At 67.7% G+C, this 9,709-nt stretch overlaps 1 protein-coding gene across 1 annotated transcript; it reads right to left on the reverse strand.

The window, feature by feature from the left end:
* Nucleotides 1–1,645: 1,645 nt before the first annotated feature.
* ANKRD35 (ankyrin repeat domain 35) lies at nucleotides 1,646–9,341 on the reverse strand (the record flags this gene model as incomplete). Its single annotated transcript, XM_082496097.1, has 14 exons — nucleotides 1,646–1,737; nucleotides 1,911–1,976; nucleotides 2,060–2,149; nucleotides 2,987–3,127; nucleotides 3,176–4,354; nucleotides 4,445–4,494; nucleotides 4,595–4,758; nucleotides 5,683–5,789; nucleotides 5,898–5,968; nucleotides 6,073–6,130; nucleotides 7,310–7,370; nucleotides 7,675–7,767; nucleotides 7,868–7,998; nucleotides 9,303–9,341. 14 exons carry the CDS (start codon nucleotides 9,339–9,341, stop codon nucleotides 1,678–1,680), a joined length of 2,310 nt encoding a protein of 769 aa, XP_082352223.1. The 3' UTR covers nucleotides 1,646–1,677.
* Between the last annotated feature and the right edge of the window lie 368 nt (nucleotides 9,342–9,709).

The raw sequence follows: 9,709 nt of genomic DNA on the forward strand, positions 1-9,709 counted from the left end.
GGGCTATATGGGACTGGGGCTGTATGGAATTGGGGCTGTATGGAATTGGGGCTGGGCTATATGGGACTGGACCTATATGGGACTGGGCTATATGGGACTGGGGCTATATGGGACTGGGCTATATGGGACTGGGGCTATATGGGACTGGGGCTATATGGGACTGGGCTGTATGGGACTGGGCTGTATGGGACTGGGGCTATATGGGACTGGGGCTGTATGGAATTGGGGCTGGGCTATATGGGACTGGACCTATATGGGACTGGGCTATATGGGACTGGGCTGTATGGAATTGGGGCTGGGCTATATGGGACTGGGGCTATATGGGACTGGGGCTGTATGGAATTGGGGCTGTATGGAATTGGGGCTGGGCTATATGGGACTGGACCTATATGGGACTGGGCTATATGGGACTGGGGCTATATGGGACTGGGCTGTATGGGACTGGGGCTATATGGGACTGGGGCTGTATGGAATTGGGGCTGTATGGAATTGGGGCTGGGCTATATGGGACTGGACCTATATGGGACTGGGCTATATGGGACTGGGCTGTATGGGACTGGGCTGTATGGGACTGGGGCTATATGGGACTGGGGCTGTATGGAATTGGGGCTGGGCTATATGGGACTGGACCTATATGGGACTGGGCTATATGGGACTGGGGCTATATGGGACTGGGCTGTATAGGACTGGGCTGTATGGGACTGGGGCTATATGGGACTGGGGCTGTATGGAATTGGGGCTGGGCTATATGGGACTGGGCCTATATGGGACTGGGCTATATGGGACTGGGGCTATATGGGACTGGGCTGTATGGGACTGGGCTGTATGGGACTGGGGCTATATGGGACTGGGGCTATATGGGACTGGGGCTGTATGGAATTGGGGCTGGGCTATATGGGACTGGACCTATATGGGACTGGGCTATATGGGACTGGGGCTATATGGGACTGGGCTGTATGGGACTGGGCTGTATGGGACTGGGGCTATATGGGACTGGGGCTGTATGCGACTGGGCTGTGTGGGACTGGAGCTGTATGGGATTGGAGCTATATGGGACTGGGGCTGTATTGAATTGGGGCTATATGGGACTGGACCTATATGGGACTGGGGCTATATGCGACTGGGCTGTGTGGGACTGGAGCTGTATGGGATTGGAGCTATATGGGACTGGGGCTGTATGGAACTGGAGCTATATGGGACTGGAGCTGTATGGGACTGGAGCTATATGGGACTGGATCTGTATGGGATTAGAGCTATATGGGACTGGGGCTGTATGGGAGAGGGGCTGTATGGAATTGGGGCTATATGGGACTGGGGCTGTGTGGGACTGGGGCTGAATGTGGCTGTGCTGTGTGGGGCTGTGGACTTACTGGGACCAGTCCTGGCCTGGGACCTGGGGGTGACCAGTGCCCACGGTGGGTGCTGTGACCCCTCCCGGGGTGTCACACCCGGTCACCCACCAACCCCCCGGGTCCCCCAATGGGGCAGAACCCCCCCAGCCGGGACCCCCCCACCACGACCCTCCCTGCAGCCGGACCCCGTGTGCCCGGACGCAGATGGGGACGCGGGATGGGGACACGGGACGGGGACACAGCACGGGGACACGGGACGGGGACACGCGGCTTTTCCAGTTTAATGGCTTTGGGGGGGCGACGGGACCGGCCCCGATCCTGCCCCTCACCCCTCCGTCCGCAGGATGCGCAGCAGCATGGCGTGGACCCCCTCGTCCATGAACCCCTGCGGGGAGGAGAGCTTTGCCGTGGGGCCGGATCCGACCCCCCCTCCCCTCCACGGGGGGTCCCAAATTCGGCGCCGGTCCCCGAATTTCTATTTTCCAGCATTGCAGCCCAAATTGTCCCGTCCCCCCCCGCCCCATGTCACCCCACAGGGAGGGGGACGCGGGGTCCCACCTGGGCAGCGTTGAGCAGATGGGTCCTATAGACGGCCACGATGTCCCGGTGGTTTTTCTGCTGGACCTGAGTGGGGGGGAGAGGGGGAAAGTGGGGTGACGAAGAAGGTGAGGAGGTGACAGCGGGTGACGCCGGGCGCTGGCACCCACCTCCAGCTGGAGCTGGAGCCGCGCGTTGTGCCCGCGGAGCCCCAACACCTCCGCCGACAGCTTCTCCGTCTCCGCCAGCAGCTGCTTCATCTGCGGGGGGGCGCGGGGGGGTGAAATGGGGAGGGGATGGCAATGGGGAGGGGACGGGGACAGGAAGGGGACGGGGACGGGAAGGGGATGGCAATGGGAGGAGGATGGTGATAGGGACAGATATGGGAAGGGGATGGGGACAGTGACAGGAAGGAGGTGGCGATGGGAAGGAGATGGTGATGGGGATGACCTCAGGGACAGTGATGGGGACAGTGATGGGGACAGCGATGGGAAGGGGACAGCGCTGAGAAGGACACGGTGATGGAGACAGTGATGGGGACAGCGATGGGAAGGGGACAGGGATGGGAAGGGGACAACAATGGGGATGGGGACAGATATGGGATGGAGACAGGGATGGGAAGGGGATGGCGATGGGGACAGTGATGGGGACAGATATGGGAAGGGGACAGCGATGGGGACAATGTCGGGGACAGCAATGGGGACAGCGGTGGGCATGGGATGGCAGTGGGGACGCCAATGGGAAGGGGACAGTAATGGGAAGGGGATGGGAAGGTGAGGTGATGGGAACAGTGATGGGAAGGACATGGTGATGGGGACAGCAATGAGGACAGTGATGGGAGGGAGACAGGGATGGGAAGGGGATGGCAATGGGGACAGTGATGGGAAGGGAACAGGGATGGGAAGGGGATGGCAATGGGGACAGTGATGGGGACAGCAATGGGAAGGGGATGGCGATGGGAAGGACATGGTGATGGGGACAACAATGGGGACAGTGACGGGAAGGAGGTGGCGGTGAGAAGGGGATGGGAAGGTGAGGAGATGGGGACAGCGATGGGACGGTGACAGTGACGGTGACGGTGACGGGAAGCCCCTTACCTTGCCATCCTTGTCCCGGCAGGCCCTGGCGAGCTGGGCCGCCCTGTCCCGCAGGTTCCCCGCGCCGCGCTCCAGCCCCTCCGCCGCCTCCCGCAGCGCCCGCGCCTCCCGCTCCCGCTCGGCCGCCCGCGCCTCCGCCGCCTCCGCCGCCCGCGCCGCCTCCCCCGCCGCCGCCTGCCAGCGCTCGACCGCGGCCGCCGCCGGCTCCGTGGCCAGCTCCCGGCCGCGCAGGGCGGCGGCGACGCCGGCGAGCCGCTCCAGCACCCGCGGCACGCGGGGACCCGCCGCCGTCCCCAACTCCTCCGCCAGTTCACCCAGAGCATCCTCCAGCTCGCCCGCCAACCCGGCCCCGGCGGCCCCGGCGTCGCCGTCGCCCTCCATCTCTGCCACCAGCTGCAGAGCCTCGTGCTGGGACCTCACCAGCCCGTCCAGCTTACGGTGCAGCTCCCGCAGGACGCCGGCGCCGGCGTCGCCGCCGGCCGCTTCCCGCGCCTTCTGGCCCACCCCGTCCCGCAGCGCCGCCAGCCGCCGCCGCAGCCTCCGCGCCTCCTCCCGCTCGGCCGCCAGCGCTCGGGACAAGGTGGCCGCTCCGGAACTTTCCGCCGCCGGTTGGGCAACGACGTCTTTCTCCCGCAGCGCCCGCAGCTCCTCCCGCAGCCGTTCCCGCTCGCGGCCCAGCCGGGCCAGCTCCCCCAGCAGCTCCCCGTTGCTCTCCCTCAGCTCCATCACCTCCTTCTCCAAACTCCCGCCCTCCCTCGGCGGCTCCTCTCCGCTCTTCCCGCCCTTCGCCGGGCACCGGCAAGGCTCCGCGCCGGCCAGCGGCCGCGCCGGCTCCCGCCGGAGGTTTTCCAGCAGGACGCGGGACCCTTCGAGCACTTTGGCGTGGGTGTCGTCGGCGCGGCTCAGCGCCTGCTCCAGCCCCACCGCCATCTTCTCCCAGGCCGCCAGGCTCCTCCGCACGGCCTCGGCCGACACCACCTCGTAGTGCAGTTTGCCGCGCAGCGCTTCCTCCACCTCCTTCCGCAGCCCTCTGCTCCGGGCGAAGGCGCCCGCCTTGGCCGCCCGCATTTTGGCGCACTCGTCCCCCAGCCAGGTCAGGAAGGGCGCCAGCGCCGGCGCGCCGGCATCGCCCTCGAGCCCCGCCGCGGCTCGGCGTCCTCCGTCCCCGTCTTCCTCGGCCGTCCTCCTCTTCCTCAGCTCCGCCAGGTGCTGGGCCAGGAGGGTCAGGCAGGCGCCATCCTCATCCTCCGTCCCCTCCCCGGCTTCGTGCCCGGGCAGGAGCCGTGCCAGCTCCCGCAGCCGCTGCCGGAGGCCGTCAGTGGTGGCCACCAACCGCTGGCATTGCCGCGTCTTCCTCGCCAGCCGCTCCTGCAGCCGCCGCACATCGCACCCATCCCGCTGCTCCTCCTCCTCCTCCTCCTCCTCCTCCTCCTCCTCCTCCTCGCTGTCACTGCCCGCCATCCCCTCTCCCTGCGGCGCGGCGTCCCCGGCACGGCCAGTGCCGTTCTCTGCCAGGAGGAAAAGAACAACCCCCTTTTTCCCCTTTTTTTGCCCTAAAATAAGCAGCCGGGCGACGGCGCGTGGGGACGGCGGCGGGTGGGGGCTCACCTCTGGCCCCGCCGCGGGCACGGCGCAGGAGCCGCCGGAGCGCCCGGCTGGGGGTCTGCGCGGCGTAGTGCCGGCGGTCCTCGTCCCCCAGGGCCGCCCCGTGGCTCAGCAGCAGCTCGGCCGCCTCCACGCTGCAGTGCTCGCAGGCCAGCGCCAGGGCGGTCCTGCGGGGAGCGGTGGCACGGTGGCACGGTGGCGTGGTGGCACGGCGGCGTGGTGGCACGGCGGCGTGGTGGCACGGCGGCACAGCACATGGTAGCATAGTGGCATGGTCACACAGGGGCACGGTGGCACGGTGGCATAATGGCACAGTGCATGGTGACATGGTGGCACAATGGTAGAGTGGCACGGTGGCATGGTGACACAGTGGCACAATGGCACGGTGACATGGTGGCACAGTAGCATAATGGCACAGTGGCATAATGGCGCGGTGGCACTATGGCACTATGGTGTAGTGGCAGGGTGGCACGGTCACACTGTGGCATGGTGGCACAATGGCACAGTGGCACGGTGGCATGGTCACACCGCGGCATGGTGGCACAATGGCACGGTGACATGGTGGCACAGTGGCATAATTGCACGGTGGCACTATGGCAGAATGGTGTAGTGGCACAGTGGCATGGTCACACAGTGGCATGGTGACACAATGTCATGGTGGCACAATGGCACAGTGGCACGGTGACATGGTCACAGAGTGGCACAATGGCATGGTGGCACAGTGGCACAATGGTACAGTGGCACGGTGGCATGGTCACACTGCGGCATGGTGACACAATGGCACAGTGCATGGTGGCACAATGGCGCGGTGGCAGAATGGTATAGTGGCACGGTGGCACGGTGACATGATGGCATGGTGACACGGTGGCAGAGCGCTGTGGGTCCCTCCCCCCCTCTCCCAGGGGACAGCTCTCCGCCGCGGTGGCTTCCCGCGGACCCTTGGGGACAGGGGACACCCCCGGGGGCCCCCCGGAGCCACCCAGCCATCGCCCCAGGCGGGTTGAGGGGGGGGGGGGGGCAGAGCTGAGACCCCCCATCCCCGTCACCCCCAAATGTCCCACGAGCGTCCCCGTGTCCCCGTGGCCACTCACTTCTTGTCCTCGTCGGCCAGGTTGGGGTCGGCGCCTCTCCGCAGGAGCTGGGCGCAGATGGCGGCGTGGTTCCCCCGCGCCGCCAGCATCAGGGGGGTCTGCCCGTGCTGGGGGGGGGACACACGCACACGCACACACGCGTGGCACCCGTCAGCCCCCGCCGTGCCACCCCCTGCCCCCCTCACCCCCCCCCCCCCCCCCGGGTCCCCACTCACGGCGTCGGTGACATCCAGGAGGGCCTCGTGGTCGCAGAGCAGCAGCACGCTGGAGGCGCAGCCCGAGGAGGCTGCGGGGGGCACGGGGGGGTGGGGGGGGGTCAGATGGGTCCCCTCCATCGGAGCCCCCCGCCCCCCGCCCCCCCCCCCAGCCTGCTCGGGGTCCGGCACTCACCAGCCCAGTGCAGGGGGGTCCGGTTCTGCCCGTCCACGTGGCCCTCGTTGGCACCGTACTGGGGGGGACACACGGCCGTACTGGGGGGGGGGGCAGCGGGCACGGACCCTCCCCGAGCTGGGAGGGGACCCGGCGTCCTGCCCTGCCCCCCCCCCAGCCCTGTTCCCATCCTCATCCTCGTCCCTGCCCCCACCCCGGCCCCATCTCCATCCCCGTCCTCGTCCCCATCCTTGTCCCTATCTCCATCCCTGTCCCCATCCCTGTCCTTGTCCCCACCTCCATCCTCACCTCCACCCCCAGCTCCAGTCTCATCCCTGTCCCCATCCTTATCCCTACCTCTGTCCTTATCTCAATCTTCATCCCCCTCTGCATCTCCATCCTCATTCCCAGCACTGTCCCCGTCCCCATCCTTGTCCCTATCTTCATCCCCAGCTCCAGCCTCACGCCCCTCTGCATCCCCGTCCCCATCCCTGTCCCCGTCCCCATCCTTATCCCTATCTCCATCCCCAGCTCCACCCTCATCCCCCCTCTGCATCCCCGTCCCCATCCTCAGCTTCGTCATCTCCTTCTACGTTCCCCTTCCCACCCCCATCCCTGTCACCGTCCCCATCCTTATCCCTATCTCCATCCCTATCCGTGTCCCCAGCTCCATCCTCTGCATCCCTGTCCCCATCCCTGTCCTTGTCCCCATCCTTATCCCTATCTCCATCCCTATCCCTGTCCCCAGCTCCATCCTCTGCATCCCCGTCCCCATCCCTGTCCTTGTCCCCATCCTTATCCCTATCTCCATCCCTATCCGTGTCCCCAGCTCCATCCTCTGCATCCCCGTCCCCATCCCTGTCCTTGTCCCCATCCTTATCCCTATCTCCATCCCTATCCCTGTCCCCAGCTCCATCCTCTGCATCCCCGTCCCCATCCCTGTCCTTGTCCCCATCCTTATCCCTATCTCCATCCCTATCCGTGTCCCCAGCTCCATCCTCTGCATCCCCGTCCCCATCCCTGTCCTTGTCCCCATCCTTATCCCTATCTCCATCCCTATCCGTGTCCCCAGCTCCATCCTCTGCATCCCTGTCCCCATCCCTGTCCTTGTCCCCATCCTTATCCCTATCTCCATCCCTATCCGTGTCCCCAGCTCCATCCTCTGCATCCCTGTCCCCATCCCTGTCCTTGTCCCCATCCTTATCCCTATCTCCATCCCTATCCCTGTCCCCATCCCCGTCCCCGTCCCCGCTCCTACCTGCAGCAGGACCTTGACGCACTGGGGCTGGCAGGCGATGGTGGCCAGATGCAGCGCGGTGCTGCCTGCAAGAGACCCGCGGGCTGGGCACCGGCAGCCGAAGGGGACACGGGGGGGACGCGGCCAGCGGGGAACACCCACCCCCCACCCCCCGGTGACGGAAGGCGGGGGGGACACCTCGCCTTGGGGACACCTCGCCTTGGGGACACCTCGCTGCTTTGGGGGCGCAGCTCTGGGGTACGGCTCAGCCCTTCGCCGTCACCCACAAGGGGACGCGGGGACCGGACCCTGTGCCCCCTCTCCCCCCCCCCCCCCCCTCCTCACGCCACCCCGTGCCAGGAGGTGCCCCCACCGGTGCCCCCCACTTACCGTCATCATTCTTCTCGTTAACGGGGGCCCCGTGGGCCAGCAGCAGCGTCAGGCACTCGGTGAGCCCCGCGGCGGCCGCCAGGTGGAAGCTGGAGGGGGGCAGAGGTGGCCGTCACCGGGGTCCCCACCCGCCCCCCCCATATTGTGTGTGTCCGTCCCCCCCCCCCGCTCCCCGTGGGACCCACGTACGCGGATTGTCCCAGCGCGTTGAGCTTGGCGGGACGGGCGGTTTTGCGGGCGGCGAGGGCGGACACTCTGCCCACATCGCCCTTTGCCACCGCTTCCAAAAGTTTCTGGTCCTGTTTGTTCCAGTTCTCAACCTGTTGTGGGGGTGGGGGGAGATGGGCGGCTCCGGGGGGGGGGGGGCTGCGGAGATGGGGACACCCCCTCCCCACTGCCCCGCCGGGCGGCGAGGGGAAACTGAGGCACGGCTCCTCCAGCCGGAAAGGCTGCGGTGCTTTGGGGGTGACCCCTCTGTCGGGATGTGCCACCGTCTGCAGCGGCGGCGCGGAGCCGTGCCTCAGTTTCCCCACGCGACGGGGACGGGGCACAGGGGACCCCCGAGTCGCGGCGGAGCACAGCGCTGGGTGCCGGCTGCGGAGGGCGAGGCGAGGCAGGCGAGCGTGTCCCGGCCTGCGCCGGCCCGGCTGGTTTGTCGGGCTGCCGCCGCGCCGCGCCGCGCCGGGCCCCACCACGGTGCGGGGCGTAGGTGGGCAGCGGGGCCGAGCACCGGGATCGGGACCCGGTTTGGGGGGAAAATGCGGGGCCGGGCAGCGGGGCTGAGCATGGGGGCAGCGGGGCTGGGATTGGGATTGGGACGGCAGCCGGGATTGGGACCGCAGCCGGGATTGGGACCGCAGCCGGCACCGGGGCCAGGACAGGGGCTGGGATTGCAGCCGGCATCGGGGTCATCATCGGAGCTGGGATTGGGGTTGGGATTAGGGCTGGTATCGGAGCTGGGGTTGGGATCGGGATTGGGATCGGGATTGGGACTGCTATCGGAGCTGAGGTTGGGATTGCAGCCAGCATCGGGGCCAGGATTGGGGTTGGGATTGCAGCCGGCATCGCGGTCGGCATCGGAGCTGGGATTGGGGTCAGGATTGGGGTTGGGATTGCAGCCGGCATTGGGGTCAGCATCAGAGCTGGGACTGGGGTGGGAATTGGGGTCGGGATTGGGGCTGGAATTGGGGTCAGCATCAGAGCTGGGATTGGGGTGGGAATTGGGGTCGGGATTGGGGCCGGGAATTGGGGTCGGGATTGGGGTGGGAATTGGGGCCGGGATTGGGGCTGGCGTCGGGGAGGTGGCGCTGGGACAGCAGCCGGCACGGGGTCTGGGACTGGGGTCGGGATTGCAGCCGGCATCGGGGCAGGACCGGCGCTGAGCCCCACGTCCGGCTGCGGTTCGGGCCCGGGGGGCACACGGGGCCGCTTGACCGCAGTGGGGCCGGAGCCCCCCCTCACCCGCAGCCCCCCCGGGGCGGCGCGGCAGCACCCATGGGTGCGGGCAGAGCACCGAGGGAGGGTCTGACCCCCCCCCCGGGGGTGCGGAGGGGGTCCCCAATGCCGGGACAGACCGGGGGTCCCCCCACGGCCACGGGGGGGGTTGGGGGTGACCGGGACTCACCGCCACCTGTGAGCTGGAGCAGGAGAACATCCGCCTCATGGTGGCCATGGGGGAAGGGGGGGCGGGGGGGTCCCCGAGACCCGGTGCCCCCCGCCGGGCCGGGGTGGGTGTGCGGGTGCCGGGAGCGTCGGAGGCGTGTGGGTGCGGGCGCCGCGGGTGCGCGTCCTCCGCCCCGTCACCTCCCCACGCCCGCGGCCGCCTCGCACCCGGCCCGGGCTTGTCCCGTCACCTCCCCGGGGACCTCCCGCTCGCCCTCTTCCCCCCCGTGAGAGACGGGAAAAGCGTCCCCGTCACCCCCCCCCACACACACACACACACCCCCCCGCGGCTGTGGGTGCCCATCACCCCGGCGTCGGGCACCGTGCGGAGAGCTGAGAACGGACACACTCGGCTCACCCCCAGGTGGG

Source organism: Vanellus vanellus, assembly GCF_965231255.1.
Source record: "Vanellus vanellus genome assembly, chromosome: 27".
NCBI lineage: Eukaryota > Metazoa > Chordata > Aves > Charadriiformes > Charadriidae > Vanellus > Vanellus vanellus.